Here is a 25,513-nt window from a genome sequence, read left to right as displayed (position 1 = left end):
GGAGAAAATGTTATTACTGCAGATTCAAGTTAAAAGTGTGTCCTGGGTGAATATTATGGTATGTAAATTTTTTTTTTAACATCTGTAGCCATTACAAGGTGAGCAGCATAGGAAACTGAGGAATGTCGCTTGGCATTGAGAACACGACGGTTGGGCTGAGCAGTCTCCCGCGTTGGTGGATGGGGGGGGTTCTCTCACACACCTTCCGCTCGTCTTACTCGATAACCCAAGAGAAAATACCATCCACATGCACACTGCAGCTATACACTCGTCAGCTGAGCATAGGTTGGCTATAAATGCACGAGTTTGGCAAAAGTCAACGAGAGTTTTGAGGGAATCAGTGGGCTGTCTGCATGTATGTACATACACACGTGTGTGTGCGTGCATGTGTAAACGTGTATACATAGATACATTCCCTCCCGGTTGGTTGATGACCATCTGGCTGCTGCCGCCCAGGGTTGCCCTACCTTTTCTGGTGGCCTCACTTTCCAGTTCTCCCCACGTGCGCCCCCCTTGCCCCACGGGTGACCACAGACGTAGGGACAGAACTCCACCCTGAGCTCTGGGCACGAACCTCCAGCTGTCACTTGGGTGTTTTCCACCCACCGGGTCACACATCTCTCAGACCAGTGCAGAGGCGGGGGGGGGGGCTGCAGCTCGGCAGGGGTGAGGTTTGGGGTGTCCCCCTCAGCCACAGACCCCATGGTACTGCCTAAGGAGGGGGACTATCACCTGGGGTTGGCTGTGCACGAGTGAGGTGTCACCACTGGAACCCACCGATGGAGTAACGGATGGGACATGGGGAAGAGGGAGAGGATGCCGGACACTGTCTGGGTGTCAGGGGCCCAATGGGACAAGAGTAGCAGCACAGGCTCTGGGTGGGAGGAGGGTGGACTGTGTGTTGGGTGTATTGGACGTTTTGGGCTGGAGGTGTCTTTGGGACATTCAAGCCGGAGACAGATCTGGAGGTTCCAAGGAGAGGCTGGGGCAAGGGGTATGTTTGAGGCCTTCCAACATTGTAATTAAAGCTGTGGATGTGTACGCACTTGTCTCGGGTGGGAAGAGAGAGTGATGGAGGCTTGGGTACACCCTGAGGTGAGCCACGTGAAGAACCTAGACCGCAGAGGGGTGGGTGTAGCTCCTGTGGAGGCTGAGGGAGGGGAACGTTCAAGAAGGCAGGTCACCTGGGGTGAGAGCCCGAGAGGTGCCACAGTGGCTAAGTTGTGTGAGGCAGGCAGACCAGTTGGCAGGCCCCTGCCAGGACTCAGGGTCAGGCTGTGTGACTCAGATGAGCATAGGTGGCTAAGATGAAGGGGGTGTGCAGACTCCAGACACACTCTCAGGTCCAGGTGACCTGTAACAAGCCAGATGTGGAGGGAGAAGGGGCCAAGCCTGCACCCCAGGCTGCTGGCTTTTGTGACTGACAGCTGGTGTCAATAAGCCAGGGAGCCTGCAGCCCAGGCAGTGGGGGGGTGGGGGTGGGGTCAGACAAGCGGCCTGAATCTCAGGGGTGGTCAGTGCTAGGGAGCCAGGTGAGGTCAGCCCTGAAGGGGTGGCATGGGAAGGGAGATGCCTCAATGGCGGGACCACTCAGCACATGGGAAGCTTTCAATGACTGGAAAGAAGGGATGGCCGAGGAACTGGTGAGTTTGAGCACTCCAGCTGCACCCAGAGGGAGGGAACTGTGATGCAGAGGCTGAGAGCTCCAAGGAGTGACGGCCCAGGTGTCCAATCCAGCAAAGGCCAAAGGCCACATGGGACGAAGCCTGCACTGCAAGGCGCCACTGCTCACTCAGGGTGGCTCAAAGTACTGCGGACAGCAGTTCCCCTGGTGCGGAAGGACAGACTGCAGAATCTGGGGATGGAATGGAGAGGAGGCAAGAAGAGGCACTTTTGCAGAAGAGGTTTGCTGAGGAAGGAAGAACACGTGGAGGCATCAGCTGGACAGACCGTGACGATTTGCTCAGGGAAACCTGTGCGTGCCTGTCTGCCTCCCCTCCTCATCTTTATGCGTCTGATCGGGCAGACCCCAGGCCCTAACCACCAGACCTGGCGCTGCCTTGCTGAGCGGCCTTGGAACACCCCGAAGGGTCATTTGAGGCTCAGCTCCTGTTGTGATAAGAACTCCACGTCAAAATGGGACTCGAATGAAAACAAATGCAAGTCTGGGAACAGCTGCTGCGAGGTCAACGGAAACCTGCCTTTCATGTTCTGACCTCGAGGCAAAACGGGCTGTGGCTTCCAGGGGCCAAGGAGACTGGGGGACTGATGCGGGGGGGCCCCCAAGAGCCCACCGCCCCATCCACACCGCCAGTGACGAGCGGGGAGGAAAACCAGGACTCGGTTCTACCCCATCGTTTATTACAACCCCCTCCTCATGTTCCAGAACCAGAAGCCATTTAACACACAGCCAGAGCACCCTAAAACTGGCTGTGTTAACGTCCCCACTCTTCCTCGGTACATTAAGCTGGAAGAAAAAGAAAGCCTTTAAAAAACCAGTCACCAGGGCTAGTGCATCGCAGGAAGAGCACCTTCACTGAACAGGAAGGACCACCTGTCAGGAACCCGTGCAAACACACGGAGCAGCGAGTGAGGCTCCCGCAGCAGAATGACTCCCCATGGAACATAATAGATCCCCTCCAAGTACACACACGTCACGCGAGTGTGCACACACACGTGGAATATATTAAAGAAATTTGGTTTCTGCCACAGAAATTATTCAGAAACAATAAAGCAACATCCCCATGACAGGGGCCACCGGGGTGCCTCGCTCCCCTCGGCACACTGTGTACACTTCCCGGGAGGGGCTGGGCAGGGCACTCTGCCCCACCCCTGGGCCCGAAGATCCAGTGTTTGTAGAAAAGTGAGCCAGTGAAGGCAGGTGCCCAGGTGGCCCCCTGAGCCAGCTGCAGGGAGAGAGGTAAAGGCCCAAGGTCACCTGCCTGGAAGGCCACCGTGGCCCTGGGGAAAGGGAAGTGCACGGGCCCCAGCTCTAGGTGAACAGCAGGCCTGCCTCTCAGGTCCACCCAGGGCCTCGAGACCTTTGTGGTTTGGCAGGCCCGGGCTTCTCCTGGGAGCCAATGGCTTTCGGGGGTGGGAGTAGAGTTTTCAGGCCCACAAGGGCTCAGCCCTGTGAGCATGTGAGCGTGCGTGCATCTGCACACATGCACGCGCACACACGTGCGCACTTCAGTGGAGGTCAAGTTGCAAACCAGTGTTTGTACCGGGGAATACCCAAGTAGTGTCAGCTTTGGGGGGTCAGTTCCGTCGCCGCGGCGTGAGCACCCCTAGACCAAAGTGGTTTTGCTCAAAGGACACCAGGTGCTGGAGGCTGAAGATTCGGAAGACTCCTCACACACCTGGGAGTGTCACCCCTTAGGGCTTGGCACAGTGTTTTGACAAAGCAAATGGGAGAAACGCGAGGGAACCCTTTCCTCATTCTAAGACCCTTTCCCGACACCACGGGCAGACAAGAGAGGAGGATAAGTCCTCAGAAGGCGCGTCAGTAGTTTTCAGGTCCAGGAGACGAGTCACACACAGCCATACTCGTACCACACGGTCTGCTGGTCCCCACCTGGCTCCGGGGACGCCAGTGTGCTCTTTGAGTTGCTCCCACGACTGAAGTCCTCGGGGGCCCCGCTGGTGTGCAGAGCCAGGTCGGGAGATCGGGCGGGGCTCTTGGCAGGGAGCCCCTCTCTGTGCCCCTGCCCTGGGATGCTGTCACCCTCAGAGAGGCTTAGCCCTGCCCGGACAGGGGCGACAGTGGCCACTTCTCCTGAGTGGGGGGGGTTTGGGGGCTTAGTCCTGGCAACAGGGGCCACAGCAGGTGAGAAGTGCGGGAGCTGGGACGTGCCGCCGCCGCCACCTCCGGTGGCGATGGCAGGGGCTGTGGCGGACTGCTGCAGGGGGACCAGCCTCTCCTCCTTTGGGGGAGCCAGTGAGAAGCGCCTAGTGTCCAGTGGCCGGCTTCGGGGACCCGGGCCCTGGCAGGGGCCACCAGCCTTTCCCATGAGTGGGGTCCGCTCCCGGGACAGGCTGTGGGAGCTGGAGGGTGTGGTGCTTTGCAGGGTGTGGCTGCCCGTCTCTCTGCCCCCTGAGGCCTCAGAACCCCCCAGCTTCTGAGTGGGCTCCTGTTTGCAGACATCTGGCCCACTGGCCCGAAGCAGGTCAGCTGAGGCCAGGCTGAAGGCCCGGCTCAGGGACGCACTGCGGCTGGTGCCTGTGTGGGAGGCTGGTGGCATGGTGGCCTGCCGGGGTCTGCCCAGAGACAGGCTCTGTGGGGGCTGGGCCTGCCTCCCAGGGGCGCTGGGTGGGGCCTCAGCCTCGGCAGGTCTGAAATTCGGCTTCACGTACTGCCCCGGCTTCAGCTGCCTCCCCTCGGAGGTGTGGACGGCCATCTTGATGGTGGGGGCCACGAGGCTGGTGGGCATCTTGGCCCCTTCTTTCCTGGTAGGCGGTCCTGGCTGACCCCCAACAGCTGGGAGATCATTGGCCTTCCTAAAGTAGTCACTTAGCAGGTCATCCCTGCGACTGGGAGCGTCCTGCGGAGAAGAGAGGAGGTACTGAGAAGCAGGCAGGAGAGGGCCAGGAGGGTCCTCGGAGAGCCCTTACTGACCCAGGGTGTCCCCTGTGCAACTGCACGGCCAGGACTGCCACTTCCTGCTTGCCCTTGGGCAGGACGGTGGGGCTGAGGCAACTCCCGGCAGAGAGACAGAACCCGACACAGCTCGGGCACCCCTCACTCCACTGGCAGGAAGATGGCCCCGGGAGGGAAATGGCCCTCCACCAAATATATCCACTTTGCAGAAGGGTCAAGCCTAGAAGCCTGCCCCCAGACCGCAGTGTCAGCCTGCTCCTCTCTGTCCCATGAAGCAGAGGGGCAGCCGGAGGGCAGGCTGGCTGGTGGCTGTCCCCTTTCCTCCTCAGAGCACCGCACTCAGCCACCTCACCAGGGCTCTGCCTCAACCGCCAGGACTAGAAACAAGGCTGCTCCTTACAGGCCCGGCCAACTTTGCTCACAGCCCTTGCTGCCCCCTAGATCTTTCTCTTGACCTGGGAAACGGGGTGGTGGGGCCGAGAGAGGCAGCCCCCCAAGGGGAACTCAAGGCCTTGCAGGGGATGGCCACCCGCCACTGTTCCCTCAAGGCTGCCCCTGCCTCCTGGCTAAAGTCCGCTTCCTGCCCTGTAGGCAGAGTTGAGGGTCACAGCAGAGGTGGCCCAGCCTAAAGGGGTGTCCCCTGGCCCTTGATAGGGACAGTCTGCCGACCTCTGCTGGTGGAGATGCCAGGTCAGTGGGTGTTCAGAGCTCCTCATCCTGCAGGCAGGCACTGCCCCATCTTTGGAGAAGCTCCGGGGGCGGGCGCACACTGCCCCTACCCTCCGTGTCAGCTGCACACCTCTGCCCGCCTACTTCACAGACACAGGAAGCACCCTCTGGAGTCTGGCCTGCCGTCAGCATACGGGGCTGCTGGCTGGTGGCTATGTGCCCCCCTGCCCCTGCAGCCCATTCATCCCTGTGATCCTGGCCCATCTGAGGAGAGGGTGAAAGAGAGGGCACCCCTGGGCCACTCACGGGGCCAGGGGAACCGCGGTTGCTCTCCTCCAGGAACTCCTCCAGGGTGACCATCTCGCTGCTTGGGGAGGTGCAGGGCCGCACCCCTGCGTGGGGCTGGGCCACACCCCTCTTCTGAGCACCCTCCTGGGCGAGAGGCCCGTTCCGGGGTGGCGGGTGCTCCTGGCGACTGAGGGCAGTGCGTCGTGCGGTGCTGGCGTCCCGGGGCAGAGGAGCCGTGTCCCTGCTGGGGACCAGGTCTTCGCTGCTGAAGCTTTCGGCTCTGCTGTGGAGTCGGTCGGAGGAGCCTGGGGGTCAGGGTGAGGAGACACAGGGGAGCACATCAGGCTGCCGCTCCCACTTGCCTGCCTCCGTGGGCTGCCTCGGGCTCGAGGCAAATAGAGACCCGCCCAAGAACTCAGGGCACCTGCTTCCGGGCTGCTGCCTGGGAGGCCAAGGACATTCTGGAATGATCTGGAATCTTACACTGGTACTTGAAAACAAAATAACTCAAAGGAAAAGTGGAAAACTTCTGCTCAGGCTTAAGTTAACAGCTGTCAGGCACCATACTCGTCAGCTCCTGGGGCAGCGCACACTCCTTCAAACGCACAGCAAACAGCTGGGCAGACAGATCACGTCCTGCGCCGAGAAACCAACTTGAAACATTTGGAAGGAATCACGGCCGCCCACCGTGGGCCGGCCACTCGGGATCGCAGCAGCTAGTGCTGCCCCCTTCCTGAAGGTGAAGTACGTGGACTCAGAGGTTGCGGGGTTCAACCAGGAGCCCAGGGCTGGTCGGTGGGGAAGGGATTTGAACCCAAAGCTGCTACAACTCCCAGGCCTGAGCTTGAAACTGCATGACATGTGAACGCAAATGTACGATGCTTTTAAGGCCCTTGCTAGTTGCACTTTTACACTTACACAACTAATATGAGCCCTGAGCCTAAAACCCGAGTCTGGCACAAGGGTATGAGAAGCGCAAGGAAGGGAAGGCTGGCTTACCCTTCAGGGGGAGCGGTGAGCTGTCACTGGACGCGTTCCTGCTGCTCTCTAAGCTGCCCGGCCACGAGGCTAGAAAGAAACAAGGACGTCACCCTGAAGGGCTGATGACCAAGCACGTCCCAGACTAAGCCATCTAATCTGGGAAAACTTACACAACCAGGTAACTCTGTGCCGCAGTTCGGGCAAATGCCCTCAGAGAGGATGGACTTCGGGATTCTCACCAGAGGGCGGGGTGCGTGCAGCACAGGCAGGTAGGCTGTCCAGAAGGACAGTTTGCACTGTCTATTCTGTGAGGTCTGGGGCTTCAGACAGTTTGGCTAACAAGGGAAAACTGCTATGGAAAGCAGGTGACAGAGCGCTGCTCTGGGTAGGCAGAGGGCTGGGGAGAGCCTGCCCTGATTACGGTGCGGAACTCTCTGGAGCACGCACACCATGAAGCGTGTGCCTGTGCTCGGGGAAGCTGCACCTCGGCCTTACCTGGGAGCGAGAGCTGGGACCGTCCAGAGGGAAGAAAGCGCCTGCTTTTCTTGGTCATTTGTTGGGAACTGCCCTGTCTGGTTTCAGAAGCTGTAACCCCTCCATAGCTAAGGCTGAGTGAGTGACCTTCGGACAATAAGCCACTAAGGAGACAAAGCTTATCTCCCTGGCAGGGGGCACTGCTTCTGTTTTTCATAACTGGCCTCCAATGCTTGGTCAGTTAGCCAATGATGGGTAAGATTCCCCAAGAGGGGAACGACCTAAGACAGGCATGATCACGTGGAGGTGCCAAGGAAGAACTTGGGGGCTACAGCAAAAAGGGGTGGTGGACCCCGGCTGCTTGGCTATGACATAGCTTGAGTCCTCATTCTGTCTGCAAGAAGTCTAATCTCTTGGCTGCCTTACTACCCCTGCCTGACTTAAGCCTGAAATAATGCTGGTGGTGGGTACTGCCCTGTGCTGGAAAGGATGGGTCCCCAAGGGCAATCAGGCCTAAGAAAAAATATGTAAAATCCTATGAAACCTGCTTTGTTCAGAATGCTCTCAATTAAATGATAAGGGNTACACAACTAATATGAGCCCTGAGCCTAAAACCCGAGTCTGGCACAAGGGTATGAGAAGCGCAAGGAAGGGAAGGCTGGCTTACCCTTCAGGGGGAGCGGTGAGCTGTCACTGGACGCGTTCCTGCTGCTCTCTAAGCTGCCCGGCCACGAGGCTAGAAAGAAACAAGGACGTCACCCTGAAGGGCTGATGACCAAGCACGTCCCAGACTAAGCCATCTAATCTGGGAAAACTTACACAACCAGGTAACTCTGTGCCGCAGTTCGGGCAAATGCCCTCAGAGAGGATGGACTTCGGGATTCTCACCAGAGGGCGGGGTGCGTGCAGCACAGGCAGGTAGGCTGTCCAGAAGGACAGTTTGCACTGTCTATTCTGTGAGGTCTGGGGCTTCAGACAGTTTGGCTAACAAGGGAAAACTGCTATGGAAAGCAGGTGACAGAGCGCTGCTCTGGGTAGGCGGAGGGCTGGGGAGAGCCTGCCCTGATTACGGTGCGGAACTCTCTGGAGCACGCACACCATGAAGCGTGTGCCTGTGCTCGGGGAAGCTGCACCTCGGCCTTACCTGGGAGCGAGAGCTGGGACCGTCCAGAGGGAAGAAAGCGCCTGCTTTTCTTGGTCATTTGTTGGGAACTGCCCTGTCTGGTTTCAGAAGCTGTAACCCCTCCATGGCTAAGGCTGAGTGAGTGACCTTCGGACAATAAGCCACTAAGGAGACAAAGCTTATCTCCCTGGCAGGGGTGCCACCTCTGCTCCTTTTACTTCACTCTGCCTGGCCCCCAATGCTTGATCAGTTAGCCAATGATGGGTGAGATTCCCCAAGAGGGGAACGACCTAAGACAGGCACGATCACGTGGAGGTGCCAAGGAAGAACTTGGGGGCTACAGCAAAAAGGGGTGGTGGACCCCGGCTGCTTGGCTATGACATAGCTTGAGTCTTCATTTTGTCTGCAAGAAGTCTCCTAATCTCTTGGCTGCCTTACTACCCCTGCCTGACTTAAGCCTGAAATTATGCTGATGGTGGAAAGGGTGGGTCCCCAAGGGCAATCAGGCCTAAGAGAAAATATGTAAAATCCTATGAAACCTGCTTTGTTCAGAATGCTCTCAATTAAAGGATAAGGGTCCAAGCAAGAAATGAGTTTGTTCCTCAAAGTTTTATGGCTCTTGAGCTATCTGACCCTGACTCACAATAGGCCCTCAAAGTTCTTTGTTATCTATTGTTTGATCATTACTGCCTGACAATGATTGATGAGCTTACCTGTATTCCTGAGCAAAATGAACCCAATAAAATCCCATTGAGGAAAAGGCTCCTGGCCCTTCTCCTTTGGGAGATCGACCACCTTTCCTCCCCAAGCAGATCATGTCTTAGTAGACTGATTCTCATCTGTAGTGGCCGGGGTGCCCCGCAGGCAGAGCACCCCCACATCTGTGGGAACCCATGTCAGCACCACTCAGCCCTTCGGGCCATGGGTGGGCTTGAGATAACGCTCCCTCCCACACTTGCTGGTGATTGTTGCAGAGGCTGAATCTCTGAGTTTCTTCTTTTTATTAAAGGAGTTTCCCACCCTTCTAGGAATTGTTTCCCAGAAATCATAAAAACCCAAAGCAACTTTTCACTTTTGAGAAGGTTAGTATAATGTACCGTTTCCCTTCTGCAGAAATTTACAATATGCTTAAATCAGATGGCAAGGGCTTGTAACAATTTCTGGAGGAACTTTACACCTCGGAGCCATCCTGGGCCACTAAAATCCAAGTGGGAGACCTTGCTGCAATCGATGCTCCCTGCATGGGTCTTCAGACCTTCCTTAAAGCAAAGGGAGTCAGAGCCTCCAGAAGTAGGACACATAACAAGTAGCGATTTCAACATCACTGGAGGTATGTAAGCAGAAGCTGCATGCTCAAGCCCCTAGGGAGTGCAGGTAAGGAGTGTCGAGGAATTTCCACTTCAGCGTAACTCCACTTTTGCCAATTTTGAGTTCTGGACTTCCAAGCAAGGACTTAGCTCAAAGGAAAAGTATTGTTGATGAAAACAGGTCAGAGAACTGAGGCTGAAGGGCACCAGGCACTGACCACTCACCCTGTTGCCTGTGGCTGGCGAACTCCAGCTCCAGGGACGGCTCACAGAGGCTGTCATCTGAATTATAGCCTGTGGGGAAAACAAGGCTGGTGAGTCAGGGACCTGGCATGCCCATGGGGAAACCGGGGCCTTTTGCCAGATGGTTACCTCTGACTCCTGCCCGGCACCTGAGTTGTGGCTCTGACGCTGGGGGTCGGGGGGAGTGGGGGTGGCGGAGGGTGAGGGAGGGACGTGTGAGCCATCCCCTCAGGACCTGCTTGTACTGTGTCTGCCTCTAGTTCTGCTGGGACAGCCTCACATTCCCAGCTCCTACCGATTCAACTTTAAATCATGCTTCTGCCTGTCCAGTAACTGGGACTCCAACAAAGAGGTGTTCCAACCTAAGGACAGTGCAGCCGAGGGAGCCGACACTCAGCGCCCCGGGGCCCCTTCCAACCTTGACCCTGCACCAAAGGCAGAGGATCGTGAAAGCAACTTCCCTCCAGGGGCCTCATTACCCTCATGTGGCTAGAGGAGAGAAAAGGAAAGAACCCACCACGGGAGCAAGATGCTGGCTCCCAGAGGTGGAACCCTGCACCAGCAGCCCCTAACCGGAACCAGCCCAGAATCTACAGGCCACCAGCGAGCTGCTCTTCCTGTGACAAGAAGGAAGCAGCTGTGTGCCTTAAACCTGCTAGATTCTGACAGCAGACCCTGGCTCCCCTCTACAATGACACCGGGGGTCGCCGTGGGCAGTGCTGAGTGTGCAGAGTGCCAGGGCCCTCACGCAGCCTCTGCGGGCATATGGACAGGCTTGGGTCCCGACTCAGGGTGGGATCCAGGCTGAGAGAGCCCATGGGTTCGCCAGGAGAGCAGGGCTTCAGCCACACAGGCCACTGGAAGTCCAAGGGAAGAGGGGGCTCCCAGCCCCTGCTTGAGACCAGGCAGGGCTCCTGCACCCCACAGCCCGGGAGGCTGGGGGAGGCTGCCAGTTGCCGACAGTGGACAGCAAACAGCAAGCCTGGCCGCACACGGCACTATTCCCTCGACACCCCACAGCCAGGGGCTGCAGTCCTCCAGGTCTGGCCTGGAGTGGAAGGCAGCTGGGCAGCCCTCCGCTCACTCTGCTCACACCCTCCCAGGGCTCACACCCTCCCGGGGCTCGCCAAGTCTGACTTGTAATGATGAGGCCTGTCTGCAGGGTGTGCCCGTCAAACCGAGGCTGGGTGTGCTGGGCGTGCAGTGACTCCGGGAGCCCGGTGCGGGCAGTGCAGTGAATACCAACCCCGATCTCTGCAATTCCTAACATCCTGGGGCAATCCGTTTTCTCTGTCGTTTCTTCAGATACTTTCACCTCCAAGTTAGAAGCAGAATGTCTTTTTCAGTTTGAAGCTTTATTTTTCCCTTTCCACTTGTGTGTTTTAAATCTCCAAACAGAAATGGAACCGGGTGGCTCTCCCCCGAACGGTTCCTTTCTACGGCCTCCTACTCTGGTTTCACGTGTACACAGCTTTGCTCGCTCTGGGTCAGTGACGGGCATTTGAAAGCTCTCATCTCTGGGGGTGCAGGCTCAGCTCAGGTGTCTGGGGCCCCTGAACTGTCCTGGGCTTCCCTTGGCAGGATCTGACGGAACCATTCTGCTCACCAGACAGCCCCTGAAGAGTATTTTCCTCTCACGTCACAGGTGTGGACACACATGGCTACTGGCATCCCAGGAGACACCTACTTCGTAATCCTTTCCCAAAGCCCCTTGTTTCCCAGAGTGGGACACCTGCCCTCCACTCGGACAGTTCAGAGACCCTGTCGAGTCTCCTCCTTGGATAATAAACCCCTACAGTTACCTGATTTTAGCCCAAACTCTGGTTCCTATCTGTTCTGGAGCTGCCTGGTGCTGGCACTTCCTAGGCCGGGGTGGTGGGTTCCAGGGCTTCCCCATTAGCGGCTGAGGGTCAGGACTCAAATAGTGACATTATCTGCCCCGAGTCACAAAGCTGCAGGCAGGGCGGAGGCCTGAACCCATGTCTGTGTGACGCTAGAGCCTGTCCTCAGCTGAATTAGGCTGCTGACCGTCCACCTGTCCGCCAGAGACCCCTCCTGCCCAAGAGCCAGGTCTCCAGGTCTCCTGGGACCCTGGGCCCCAGGCTGCTCAGCCCTTGTGGTCCTGCAGGGACCCAGGACTCACCTTTGGTGCGGCTGGGGTGCCGGGAGATGGGGGTGGAGTTGGAAGGGGTCATGGCCACGGCTGCGGATGAACAGGTCCGGGAGCCCAGCTCCGAGGGCCAGGGCTTCAGGGCTGGGTCAGTGGAGGCATCTGTGTGGTCGGGGCCGCCGCTGTGCGGGGACCCTCGCTTTGGTTTTAGGTCCCCAGGGCCTGGGGCAGAGAAGGGCACTGAGAATGGGGCCGCACAACCGCACACCACGGTGGGGCTGCTACACGGAGGCCTGGAAGCAGAGGTGGCGGGGCACACAGACCATAAAGACAAAAGCCGGGCTGCACACTGCGGGGGCTGCAGTCTGCTCGGAGACCCCGGGAGGCCGGCCTGGGCTCTGACGCTGGGTCACACACAGCACGAGCCCTGAACGGCTGGGAGACAATGAAGGGTGAGTTCAAGACGCTACACTAACATTGGCAGAAGTCCAGCAAATGAACCGGAGGGCACACCCGCCCTGTAGAGCTGTGTCTCACCGCAACCCCTGACTTAAGGAGACCCCGACAGGTGTCTGCCCGGGACCACCGTGGACCCGCAGTCGAGGCCCTCGAGGTCCAGGCACGCCTCCCCAGCGACGGCTTGTTCACCACATCTCCAACCCTGCGCCCTGAGACCGGCCACGAGGGCAGTCTGTACCTTGTACTTGCGCCTTCCTGCAACCTCTAAATTTTCTGCCACGAACAGATTCTCATGTCAGAGTTAAATAAAATCCTACCTTAAAAAAAAATGGAGCCCTGGCTGGTGTGGCTCAGTGGATTGAGCACTGGTCTGTGAACTACAAGGTCGCCAGTTCGATTCCCAGTCAGGACACATGCCTGGGTTGCAAGCCGAGTCCCCAGTTGGGGGTGTGCAAGGGGTAACTAACTGATCAATGTTTCTCTCCCCCTTTTCCTCCTTCCCTTCCCCTCTCTAAAAGTAAATAAAATCTGCCCTGGCTGGTGTAGCTCAGTGGATTGAGTGCGGGCCTGTGAACCAAAGGATCGTGGTTCGATTCCCTGTCAGGGCACATGCCTGGGTTGCAGGCCAGTTCCCAGCAGGGGACCCACAAGAGGCAACCACACATTGATGTTTTTGTCCCTCTCTCCTTCCCTTTCCCTCTGAAGATAAAGAAAAATCTAAAAAATAATAATAAAGTAAAAAAATTAATAAAATCTCTTTTTAAAAAGTTGGAAAAAGGTAAACCCCCAAATCCTTCAGCTACTTAGTAGTGGGAAAGAGGACGGGCTCTCCAAGCACAAGTTGAACATCAACGCCGTGCGGTTCCTGGCCACGTTAGGACGACGCTGTTTTGCCCAGCATCCACTGTGGAGATCCCAGCCCCTCTCCACACCCTCCCAGAGCCCTGGCCCCTGCCCCTCAGCCACCCATGTCTAGACTCACGGTGAAGCTTTTAAGCACCCAGTCTTAAGACTTGAAATTGGGAAAATTTAGATTTTGAAAGATAACCTTAATGAGAAGCAAGATTCAAGTGTGGTGGAATGAGTCGAACAGGCATCCACAGGGTGGAGGTAACGCAAGGAGCGGAGGGGGCGGAGATGAGCACACGGCAGCGATGGCGGGGAAATGCATGTTTCCGACAGCATGCTGGGGAGACAGGGCCGAGGGCCAGGGTGCGGTAGCCCAGGGGCCCCAAAGCAGATGCGGAGACCAGGTCAGCACCACGGGACTGACCTGAACATTATAAGAGCTATGTGTTTATTTTTACGGTTACCTTGTTTTTATGGTGAAACTGGCTTTCCATTTACCATACAGATAATAATCTCTCCTTTTAAAATAAATGTAAGTGGAAATGGCGAGTCAGTTCAAGGGAAGACAGGTAAGTAATCACACAGATGACAGAGACATGGCAGAAACCACGGAGGTGGAACAAGGATGGCGGGAGACAGGAAACATCGCAGTAGCTAAAGGCCTCTGTGGACCGGCTTTCCCCCACTCTGGCCGCGATTTGCGTGCTGATGCTGTCTGTCAGTCTGTCTGCTGCGGTTCTGACATCAGCATCCAGGGGGCCAGAGAATCTCGGCCCAGTCCTAAGACTTCACTCTGGGCCCAACCCCGGCTTGGCCACATCGAGGCAATCACTCAAAATGCCTGAACGGAGCACTAAATCCTTCAAAATACAGAACACATCTGAAGAGAACCTTATGTGCAAAAGCCAACAATTCCGTGCTCTGACAAAGAACATGGATAAAAGGGCAGCAGTCTCAAATTTAGCGGCTTACGAATAAACCTTAAAAAATAATCTCACTGGACAGAGGGCGCACATTTTCGAAAGCACAGCGACAACAGACCAGTTCTGCGTCACACACGGGCATGACAAAAGCCTGCAGGTTCGAGAGAGAGAGAGGGCAGCACACGGCCAGGGGACTTACTCGGCAGGGACATCCTGGCCCGAGGACCTGTGCGCGGATGTCCCGAGGCTCCCCTAAAACTGTGCTGCGCCGGGGTACGGTCCAGAGGGTGTGTCAACTCATCTTCTCTTTTGAAATCAGAATCCACGCTGGCTACTTTAAGCTTGGCTTGCAATTGGGGTCAGGAGGAGGGTTCGCTATGGGTCATCTGGCCTTTAGGTACTGTTTGCTTGTTCGTTTGTTTGGGTTTCAGAAATGAAGGAGGGTACGTGATGAAGACACCGATAAATGAAAGGAATTAGAAATCTCCAATTTCGGAAAAAGAGACAGACTCGTTAGGGGAGGGCGGGGTGTCAGAGGAAGACCAGAATCGCAGGCGTTTAGAGAAAGCCGGGTGGGCCGATGGAGACTTGTCTTTGTCCTTGCTTTTGCTTCTCAAAAAGGGACTCTTTTTGCGTTGAGTTGCTAAATTGTTATCCCCCGGGATCACCCAAGAGAGGAAGGAAAAAAAAACAAAACAGCAAATAAATGAAATGCGTAATAACAACAAATGACACTAAGTGGGCTAATGTACTTGGGAAACGAGAGCCCCGTCCAGCCCAGGGGAGAGGAAAACAGTGCCCACCACGCAGCCAGGATAGGGACTCAGTGCAGAATACATGCTCAGACTCAATTCAACCACCCTGTGGCATCTTCGCGCCGGCCCTTTCCTTATGGGGCATGTGAGGAGAGCGCTGTGCTGCTCCCGGAGCCGATGCGCCGGACTGTTTTCCAATTTCAGTGTGTTAAATTACTAAAGAAGGATGTTTGTTCATTTAGGGCCAGGCATTTCTCCCTGGTCCATTTTGACGTCAGGATCCCTGGAGGTCCTGCTCACACACGACCCTGCTCCTGCTCGAGGGCACTCAACGACCCACTTGTGTCCTGTTGTGACACTACAGCCCGCCCGAGGGACCCCTCGTCACTCCTGTACACCTTAAGGAACCCCTTTGGACAGGATGAGTGTGAAAACAAAGAAAATCCCTCTTTGTGGTACCAAAACACCCTCGACATCAAGAATGATTCCCTATGCACCCTCTACTCTAAACCTACATTTTACAACCTTTAAATTACAGAGTCTTCTTCAGAGCAGACCCTTAGTCTAACTTTCTGAACATGTCCTACATTAACATAACCGATTTATCCGATGTCTGATTTAAGATTCAAGTACATGCTGGAACCTCCGTCATTTCTTTCTCCACAGCACCACCTGGTGGTCACAGGTCACACTACAGGATAAGGAACCAACTAGTCAAGGCTGGTGCCCCAGGTTCACTGGCACCCTCAGGGCCCAAAGCAGCTTTAGCTGCGGGCAGCGCTCATGGTGGTTAAGAGCTCAGGCTGCGTGACCTGCCAGACCCGTGCTCAGACCCCAGCTCTAGCGCTTTTCTCTGGGCAACTGGTGCACCTGGCCTCCCTTTCTCAGCTCTGACACGTGGATGGCAACTGTGCCCACCTAGCCAGGCAGTGAGGGCTAAGTGAGGCAGAGAGAGCACGTAAGCCAGCTATGGGGGGGCCGAGCCCAGAAGAGCCTGCTGCATGGCTGCTGTTCCTAACGTCTGTCCAAGCTGCTGATCTGGGACCAGCACGGTGGTTCGGACGTCATGCACTGCTTTCCTCCAAAAGCTCTCCTGGCTCAATTAGGCTGATCACAGTTAGTTAATCCACTGTAGACAATAATGCAAGCTGTTGTCAAGAAATTTAAATAGCCAGTATGAAAACTTGAGGCAACAGAGTCCCTCCAGATAAGAACAGGTGCTAACAAGCTTCCTCGTCACTTAGCACTGCACCTAACCCGTCTCCTGGAAAACGCTGGGGACGCCAGTGTTACGCCCCATTGTGTGCGCGCGCACGCGTGTGCACTCTTCATTTCTGCATTGCAAGCGACACGTCGGGACTGAGAAGTCCTGAATGTCCCCTGGAAAGGCTTGTGCACATGTCGCACTCGGAAGGTGGCTTGTCCCCACCTTCAGCGCTGTAGCATCAGCCCGAGAGCACACGAGTCTCGGGCAGGGGCCTGGTCCTCACAAGTTCCAGTGTCCTTTGCAAAGTTTAAATTTCTCAGGGGGCAGGCCTGTCAGGCTTACAGAAAAATAACCTTTAAGGTGATATTTAAAAGTAAATTTGAAAATTTAACCTATTTAAGGCAACGGTTGGGTTCAGTCAATTGTCAGATGCATATTCCCGCTGCCCCCAAACCTTAACCTCTGAAATGAGGATGCGGCTTCGAGCATGTCTCACACCGTGGCGGGCTAGGTGACAAAACTGTCACTGCCACAGACAATTCACTTTCTTTTCACATGTGTACAACAACTGTGCTGCTTGCAACAAACAGCCTCTTAGATTCGATGAAACACGTGCAACTAGAAGTCCATTTCAGAACCTCTGGCAAACTCCAAACAACAGCGTTAAGGGGCAAGGGAAGCCGCAGCCCATGGCGGTAGGACTCAAGGCCAGATCAGGGCGGAGGAGAAAACCAGACCTGCCTGTCAAAGTGACACAGAGACCAGAGCCACCCAGGGCCTTGCTGAAGATCCCGTGTGTGTCCACTCCGTGTGAGGTGGGCCGGGATCCCCCTATAGAACTGCCTTTGATGGGTACAAAGAAACCCCAGAACATGCCACTGAGCCTGACACTGTGGTGCCCGTGTGGACGTCAGCTTTGAATGTTCCAGTCCCTACCACATACATGTAGGGCGATGCTTCTCACGCCAAAGTAGCTGAATTGTTATGGGCCGAAATGGCACAACACTGACATGGGTTTGTATTTTCCCCTTGGTTGTTAACTACCTAAGGAGGCAGATGTGTGTGTATGAAGCACACCCACACACGTGTGTACATCCACACACTGTCACACTGGTTCTACACTGTCCACGAGGAAGACCCGAGACCCACCCCTTCCCTCCCCGCCTGCAGCCAGGCAGCCCCTCCTACCTTTTCCCGTGGGCCCGTTGTGGGTGTCTCGCTCTTCTACGCTGTTTGAGCCCAACGGGGTGGCCTCGGGGGGCTCTGCCTGTGACCTGAGAGGCTGAGAAGCTGAGGGTGAGGCTGGGTCCAAGGACTCCAGCGGCCAGGGAGGGTCGTCTGCGGTTGACTTCGGTCGTTCTCTGGAACCTTCTTTCTTTGGTTTGATGAATTTGACTAAGGCTTTGGCTCCAATCCAGTGGTTTTTCCTAGTTAGAAGTGGGTTTTTAGGACACAGCCGACTCCCACTGCCCCTCCAGCAGGTCCCTGGGGCCCTAACCGGCCTGGGAGGTTGGCCATCCAGGTGGGGCTCAGAATGGTGGTGCTCTTCGCCGCCACCATGATCACTGTGTCTGGGGCTCACGCGGTGGGGGCATAATTCGCAGTTAATCCGCACCGACCCAGGGGCGGCAGAAGCCCACACTCGCCCCTCAGGAAAACTGAACTTCACACACAGCTCTCAGTGCTTGGGTATCTGTGCGAGACAGAGGAAGTGCTGCTGGGCCCATCTGACCTAGGTTTGGTGACAATTTTCCCCATGAAATGCCATTTTCTGGGAGAGTCAGGAACCTCCTTGTTTTCTGGTGGGGCTGTTAATTAGTGTTGTAAGCTGGCACACTTTGACCCTCCCTGGCACTGAGGAGTCGGGTGGGGGGAAGACAGCAGGGAGGAGTGGGCTGAATTACAAGGTAAGCAGCGCACCGCAGCTGACCGGAACCTGTGGCATTCCCACGCAACAAGAACCACAGCATGGTTCTGGTCCCCGCTCTGCCACTGAACAGTCCTGTGCCTACACAGACCCCTCAATGTTCTCATCGTGCCCCAGTTTCTCTGCCAACAGAAGGTTCAGGCAGAGGTTCTGAAGCTCTGGTTCTGTGGCCTCAACAGAGAGGCCTTGCGGGATCCAGGGAGACTCTGCCTGCAAGGCTGGGCTGGGGCAGTGAAGGGCCTGCTCCCAGGGCTCAGGCCCAGGGGAGCCCTGCATCCTGGGTGCCGGCAGCCCCAGAGACCGAGCCAGCCCACAGTGGGGCGGCAGCTCTCTGGAGAACAGAATGTGTTTGTGAAGCCGCCCCGGGCCCGGTGAATCCCAAGGCAATCAGCTAAGGCCCAAGGTTCCCATGTTTGAAGACCACGGGTGTGGGACCAGGGGCCTGGCCCAAGCTTCCTTCCCAAACAGAAACATGGTTTTCCATGTCCTGTTAAATCCCGAGACAAAGCCTGATACTAGAGCTTTCCTGGCTGTAAAACCAGGCCCTCTGCCCTCTTAAGAGGGCTCGTGGCCAGCTGGCAGCCACCAGGCCTCAGTGGAAACCCTGAGCACAGGGAGCAGGGCTGAAAGGAGAGACCCCACCCTCTTCCCGCGCTGGCAGGGCCTGCACCCAGACGGCAGCCGGCAGAGACACAGCCCACCAACTGGCCGCAGTTCGCTCCTACACGTGACCGAGCATGTCTTCTGCCCTGCGTTTAAGCTGCTGAAATTTAAGCTGACTCACTTCTTTGGAGCAGGGTCATAGAACTTGTACTGGTCCATGATTTTTTCTTCCAGTTTCTCCTTATGTCTCCGTAAAGCATTTAATTTGTCTCTGTGACAGAGGAGAGAGAAAAACCAGTCTGGTTTTTAAAAGAAAACACACAAATCTACTCAGCAGCCCAGCCTGGGTCCTTTTCTGGGATTCAGACACCACGGCGCTCATGACCAGCACGATCGCCGAGGTGGGAACACATGGACAGAAGCGCCCAGGACCCCTGACCCCCCGAGGAGACCTGCCAAAGGCTGAACATCAACTCAGGAGAGCAAGCTCTGAACCGACGGAAAACTCAAGCTGGGAGACCCCGAGGCCTTCCTGGCCAGGTCGGTTCCGGATGCTGGGCACTCGGAGTCGGACCCAGGGCTGAGCTAACTCCTGCCGGCGCAGGTTTACCGCACCTCGGGGGGAGGGGAGGGGTCCGCCCTTGGTGAGTGTGATGGGCATTCCGGTCAACAACAAAGTCACCTTCACAAAGTCAGACCTCTGACTGGAGCCATTCCAATGCTGGGTCTCTGATACCAAGTCCCGGGAAGCAAACTCAGGCCTTTCCGGAGTCAGACACGGCAGACGGGAGCAGAGCGGGCCTGGAAAGCCCGGGGGGCACAGTGGGAGCCACGCTTAGTGCCACTAGGGAATGAACCGGGCTCAGCAAACAGGGCACTGCCCTGGGTGGGGCGGATCTTCTGATGTTTTTTTTCCCTCCAAGAACCCAGAAACCCAGTTTGTGAGGCAAAATCTCTTGATTTCTAAATATTGGAAAACAGTTCACATTTTCAAAGACACAGGAAGGACCAAAGAGACGTCCCTTGAGCCCGGGGCCGCCAGAGGGCAGCCCTGCTTACTGGGAGGGAGTCTGGCCTTCCCGGAATGGACGGATGGCGTGTTCATCTCTTTCCTGACCACAAGGAAGGACAGTCCCATCAGCATGGAGGGGTGAGGACCACCCTGGACCCACAAGATACATCTTAGATGACCTGACTTCCAAAGCACCGGGTACCAAGGTTCTTCTTCCCCCTGACCCCCAGTCTGGCAGCTCCCTAGGCCCCGTCACCCAGCATCCCTTACACGCTCACTTCCCAGTGAGTCCGACTTGTTAGCTGCCATGGGACCCTTCCCTCCTGGCGCTCCCTGGACCTTCCCTGCCCCCAGACCACGCTGGGCTCCATCTTCACGCCCCCTCCCACCTGGGTCAGCAGCAGAACCCCCAATTCCCACCACCACGCTTCCCTCTACACCCCACGAAGCTCAACATCTGTGTGGTGTGCACAGAGCTCTGCTCGCACCCCTCCACCCCTACTAGTTTCTGGTGCCCAGGAAAGTGGTCCTGGACACCTCTTGGGGCCTACGCCGAAGCCGGGACCTCGTGCACACTGCGGGCGGAGGGCAGCCACGGCACACACAATGCACTACCCAGCTCGCTCAGGAAAACAGATGCAGACAGAAAGGGCTCAGCCTCCGATCTGAATCCCAGACCTCTCTTTAACCACTGTGGTGTTTTTTTTAAAGTGAATTTAATTCCCAAAGCAGATTAAGCAGCTGCTGGCAGTGGGCAGTGTCTTGAAAAGCACACAAAAGCCAATCACCCCTACTCACAGAAACCTAGAACGACTCAATGGAAAACCAGGCAAGGATGCGCCACTAAGATTGTCTGTCCCCTTGTCCCCAAGACACCCCGCACCCAGGCGGTTCTGTGCCCAGCACACCAGGGCCCCTCTGCCGACAGGCGCCTGCCCACACCCCTTACATGTACTGCTTCTGCTCCTCGTGGTACTGCTCCTTGCTCTCCATGTTCTGCTCCAGGAGCATCTGGTTCTGCTGGCTCAACAGCTGGATCTGGCTCAGGAGGTGGTGGTTTTCTTCCTCCAAGTTCCCCTTGAGACGGGAGAGCAGCTGAAACACAGACCAACGACGTCTCACACACGGGGCGCCCCGGTCCCTGCTGCTGGGGGCGCACCTCCCACAGAAGACGAAGGCCACATGCACGGAGAGGGCCGTGTCAGCGTGGTCGGCACCAGGTGGAAGGGCCGACACGGCCAGTGACACGGGGTGGCCCTCTGCAACGGGGCCGCCCAACCCAGCAGCCAAGGGCCATGCGTGGCTGCTGAGCACTGAAACTGCAGCCAGTCCGAGCTGAGACGTGACATTAGCACAAATGCACGACTGAGTCTGAAGACTTAATAACTGTTTTAAAAAATAATGTAAAATCTCACCAATAAGCTTTTTTTGGGTTACCTGTGACAGTTTAGATATGAGCTAAATAAAATACATCATTAAAATTAATCCCACCTGCCCTGGCTGGTGTGGCTCAGTGGGTTGAGTGCTGGCCTATGAACCAAAGGGTTTGATGCCCACTCAGGGCACATGCCTGGATTGCGGGCCAGGTCCCCAGTGGGGGTGGGGAGGGTGAGAGGCAACCACACACTGATGTTTCTCTCCCTGTCTCCCTCCCTTCCTCTCTCTCTAAAACTAACACGAATTTTAAAAATCTTTTAAAAATTAATCCCACTTGTTTCCTTTTACTTTTTTAACATGGCGAGTAGAAAATTTTGTATTACATAGGGCAGCTTGCATTCTATGTCTATTGGTCAGCTCTGCCCTGGAAGAGGTTTGGCGTGCTTTTTCTGTCAAGAGCCAGAAAGTAAGTATCTAGGGCTCTCTCAGGACAGCGGTCTCTAATGCAACCACTCATCTCTGTCATCACGGCAGAAAAGCTGCCCCAGAGACAGACGTCCACGCACGGGTGGGGCTGCGTGGTAAAAAAACAAACGTTACTTGTGGACACGGACATTTCAGTTTCGCAGTCTCTTTACTTGTCACCCACTCTCCTTCTTTTGATGTGTCCCAACCGTTTAAACGTGTCGACGCTGTTCTTGGTGCAGACGCACAAGGCCAGGCCAGGCTGGAGCCGACTTTGGGCCAAGGCCAGCCAGCGCCTGCTCTGGGGCAGCCGTGCTCGGGGCGGGGCAGGAAAGTCGCGAGCTCTGGCTGCAGACACACTGGGCTCCCACCCACAACCTGAGAGGGGTAAGAATGGGAACCCCAGGCCACTGTGAGGGTTAAATGAGGTGACACAGGTGGGCACAGAGTGGGGAGGAATAAAACGATGACCGCCCGCCCATGCAGGAAGCAAAGAGCAGATGAAGGTGTTTGCTGACGCGCCCCCGCCAGTCACGGTGTTCGGTCCCTTCACACGCCTCTGCCTCCCTCCTGGCCTCAGTGTGACCTCCTGGCGGATGGGGCCCCAGGCCTCACCTCGCAGTGGTTGTCCAGCTTGGTCAGCGAGATGTCCATGGTCTGGTGCTGCTCCTTCAGCTCGTCGCACCGGGCCTGCCAGCGGTTCAGCTCCAGCTGCGAGGTGTTCAGCGCCGTTTTCAGCTCCTTGGTGTGCGTGTGCAGCTCCTCGAACTCCCCCTTCAGCTGCTGGTGCAGGAAGGTGACCCTGGGCGGGGAGAGCCACGAGGCCAAGGGCTGAGGGGCACGCCCAGGCTCCGTCCCAGCTGTGCACCCTTACACAACCCCGCAGCCCCTCTGGGCCTCAGCCGTCCTCATGTGTACTTAAGTGAGGGAGGGGGGTGGTGAGCAAAAGCAGCAATTTTCAATCCACGTCTGCTGGGGTTCTATGAAGGTGCCCCCACGTTGGGCTGGGGAAGACGGAACAGGCAGAGTCTGGCATTGCTTCAACAGAACATCACTGTCAAAAATCCTGTGTTTAAGGCCTTGGCATAGTTGCCTACGTGAAAAAAAGTTTCTTCTATTACAACACTTTTAGCCCTCTCTGGCTGGGGGGGCTCAGCTGGTTGGAGTGTCGTCCGCGCACCCGAGCGGTGATGGGTTCGAATCCCAGTCAGGGCACGTGCCTGGGTTGCGGCGCAATTCCCAGCTGGGGTGCCCATCAATGTGAGAGACTAACATTTCTCTCTCACGTCGGCATCTCTCTCTAAATCAATAAACGTATCCTTGGTGAGGATTTTTTTAAAACCCACTTTTAAAAACACTAAATCAGAACATTTTTGCTCTGAAACTCCATGTCTGTGCCCAACTCCTCTCCCAGTTCCAAGCCCCTTTCTAATTTCAACTCCTGAGAAAAATAAAATATGAGATGCTGGGGTATGACGTGACTCCACTGACATCTCCACCACCACCATCATCTCCACCATCACCACCACCATCACCACCACCATCACCACCACCATCATCACCACCACCACCACCATCATCACCACCACCATCACCACCACCATCCAACTGGGGTTGCCTGGGGAAAGATTTATTTCAGAAAAGCTCAAACTAATGGAGGCTTGTGGACTCAATGTGAACACAGATGTGTCTCGCTTGGCCCACACCATGGTGCTTTGTCTTGTTTTTTAATTCATCAGTTTATCATTTAAAAATTTTAAAGGTTCATTATCACCATTGAGATGTCTAGCCTCTCCAAAGAGAAAAGCATAAACAAAGGACGACCCGGCAGCCCGGGCCGCCTCCCAGGCGTGTGCTCTGCCTGTTGGTCTGGTCTGTCGAGGACAGCCCCCCAAACCTCGCGCCTGCCCCCCCCCCCAGGCACCCCAGTGTGTGGCCCCTCCATACATGTTACAACGAGGCTGTGGGAAGGAAGCACTTCCTGTGGCCACGCCTCCAGGTTTCGTGGAGACAAGCCCTGCACTGAAATCCTGACTGTGCTGCTACCTGGGGGCGCTGACCTCAAACGAGCTATTTAACCTCTCCGAGCCCCTTTTCTTGTTTGTTAAAAAGAAAAAGGGTAAGAACGACCTTGTTGTTTGCAGTTGGATGTTCTATTGCATCACCTCGAACGTGACTGAATGTAATTGAAACTGTTTCCAAAGGTTCCTGGGAGTCTCTGGCCACATTGCTGTCCCCTGATCCAGACCGGAAGGTGCCTTCTGTGACAAACTGACAGCCAGTGTGCCTCATGCCTGAGGATCCCGCAGTGACCACACATTCCCGTGAGGCTCACACAGCCCTGCCCTTGGGGGGCTTTTCAAACGGTGAAACCGCCACCCGAGGCACAAAGTGTGGCAGAACACCAGGGCACTGGAGGGACCCCGGGAAGGACACTCACAGGCAGAGCAAGAGCCGACTTGGGGTGGGAGCCTGAGGCCCAGTACAGAAGCAGCAGGAGCAGACCACCCTGGTGTCGGGCGCTCTGGCCATGCCCACGAAAGGCCACGAGTGCTGACTGGGGGTCACATGTGCACCTCAGTGGGCAGGTGAATTCACACACGGGGAACCCGTGAATGAGGACCATAGACCGATGGAGGTGCCCGTGCCCCATAGTCACTGCCGTCACCAGTGTGCAGGCCAAGGTTATCCACACTGAGACGACACACCGTCCCGGCCACCAGCTGGAGTCCCATTACCATCCAGCTATGACCGTGATGGGGTTTGTGGAAAACACATCACTGGAGACTCACTTGGCCTGAAGCCCAGCGGGTGCTGAGTCGGGGGAGGAGGGGGCGGTCTGAGAAATCCCAGGACCTGCTGCAGCCTGGGGGCGGGTACCTGTCCAGCTCTCCCTGCAGCCTCTGGTTCTCGCTCACTGCGATGGCGTTCGTCCTCTGTTCCTGCTGCAGTGCCTCCCGCTCGGTGTTCAGGACCTTCTCCAGCTCCTCCAACTCTGCCTTGTGCTTCAGCATGTCCTCGTGCCTGCCGGGGGGGAAGCATGCTTGCTGGGGACGGACACCCCAGAAGACGGCAAAGCCCCCCCCCACCCCAAGGCAGCTTCTCTGCAGAGCCGAGGAGGACGGGGATGGGCAGGGAGCGCGGTCAGACAGCAGAGAAACGGGAGAACAGTAATGGGGACAGACGTCCGGGACAATGTCCAGGCCCGGCCAGCTCTGGGGGGCAGAGTTCTTCTCCCACCCGATGTGTCTCCGTGGGCCTTTCTAGTCCCATCAAAGCCAACATCCTCCGCTGGCCCACTGGGAACACTGTGACTGCTTTCTGCACTCCAAGCCTTTCTCATAGGGAGTTACATTTAGGTTACAAGGGGGTTCACTAAGCACAAATGCATCTAAAAGAAGCCACAACATACGCAGCTGAATGCAACAGCTAATCCCCCTCACAGGGGCCTGGGTAAGCCCTCCACCCAGCTTGGCACAGTGAGTCTCCCGTTCTGTGTCGGGCCATGTCGGAGGCCAGAGGCTTGCCGGGTGGGGGCCAAGCAGCTGTAGGGGCCAGTTGTGCACACACACACGTGCGCGCACAGCCCCCCATTCATTAAGGCATCCCCAACCCAGCCCTTACCCTCCCCAACATCTCCCCTCCCAGCTTGGGGGCTTTCATTTCCTTCCCGTCTCAATCCGCACAGGTTCCCACGCAGCCATCTCTGGAGGCAGCAGAGTACAGGGATGACTCTGGACCAGCCCCAGGCTGTTCTTCTTGCCTGCTGGAACCTTCTGTGTTCAGGAATGACTCGGGAGCTCCCCCAGGGCCAAGGTGGTGACTCAGTCATCACCTCCCGATCTCCCCATTCAGGCAAATCCCTTTCCAGACCCCCTTCCTGAGTTTTCCCTGCTCAAGGGCAGGCTGACAGAGACCGCCCAGCGGTCCAGCATTTTCGGCCTCTGTCCACAGGTGCCCCATCCCCGCATCAGCTGCACTTCCGCATCTGACTGCAGCCACAGCTGTGGGGACTCGAATTCAGAAACCTGCCCCAGGGGGGCTGTGTGGCTTAGCCCCCTCTGACATCTCAGAGGCTGCCCCAATGTGGTGTCGTGGAAAGCTGGAGGCGGGGGCTCTGCTGGCTTTCAGGGCTAACGATTCT

General features: G+C 56.4%; 1 protein-coding gene across 2 annotated transcripts in view; it reads right to left on the bottom strand.

The window, feature by feature from the left end:
* Nucleotides 1-2,340: 2,340 nt before the first annotated feature.
* CCDC88C (coiled-coil and HOOK domain protein 88C) overlaps nucleotides 2,341-25,513 on the bottom strand; it is a 109,328-nt gene continuing 86,155 nt past the window's right edge. For both annotated transcript variants that reach the window (XM_037031126.1, XM_037031127.1), the window contains 10 exons: nucleotides 24,250-24,393; nucleotides 21,985-22,171; nucleotides 20,477-20,622; nucleotides 18,697-18,786; nucleotides 17,174-17,412; nucleotides 11,826-12,014; nucleotides 9,665-9,733; nucleotides 7,677-7,745; nucleotides 5,573-5,859; nucleotides 2,341-4,541 (listed from right to left, as the gene is read on the bottom strand). In XM_037031126.1, the coding sequence (XP_036887021.1) occupies nucleotides 3,531-4,541; nucleotides 5,573-5,859; nucleotides 7,677-7,745; nucleotides 9,665-9,733; nucleotides 11,826-12,014; nucleotides 17,174-17,412; nucleotides 18,697-18,786; nucleotides 20,477-20,622; nucleotides 21,985-22,171; nucleotides 24,250-24,393 (2,431 nt within the window). In that variant the 3' untranslated portion in view covers nucleotides 2,341-3,530. The remainder of the gene's footprint in view (nucleotides 4,542-5,572; nucleotides 5,860-7,676; nucleotides 7,746-9,664; nucleotides 9,734-11,825; nucleotides 12,015-17,173; nucleotides 17,413-18,696; nucleotides 18,787-20,476; nucleotides 20,623-21,984; nucleotides 22,172-24,249; nucleotides 24,394-25,513) is intronic.

Source organism: Sturnira hondurensis, unplaced genomic scaffold (assembly GCF_014824575.4).
Source record: "Sturnira hondurensis isolate 20B ecotype Veracruz unplaced genomic scaffold, ASM1482457v3 Scaffold0021143, whole genome shotgun sequence".
In the NCBI taxonomy this organism is placed as follows: domain Eukaryota; kingdom Metazoa; phylum Chordata; class Mammalia; order Chiroptera; family Phyllostomidae; genus Sturnira; species Sturnira hondurensis.
The sequence above is the reverse complement of the archived record's forward strand: the minus strand, read 5'-3'. Positions and strand labels throughout refer to the sequence as shown.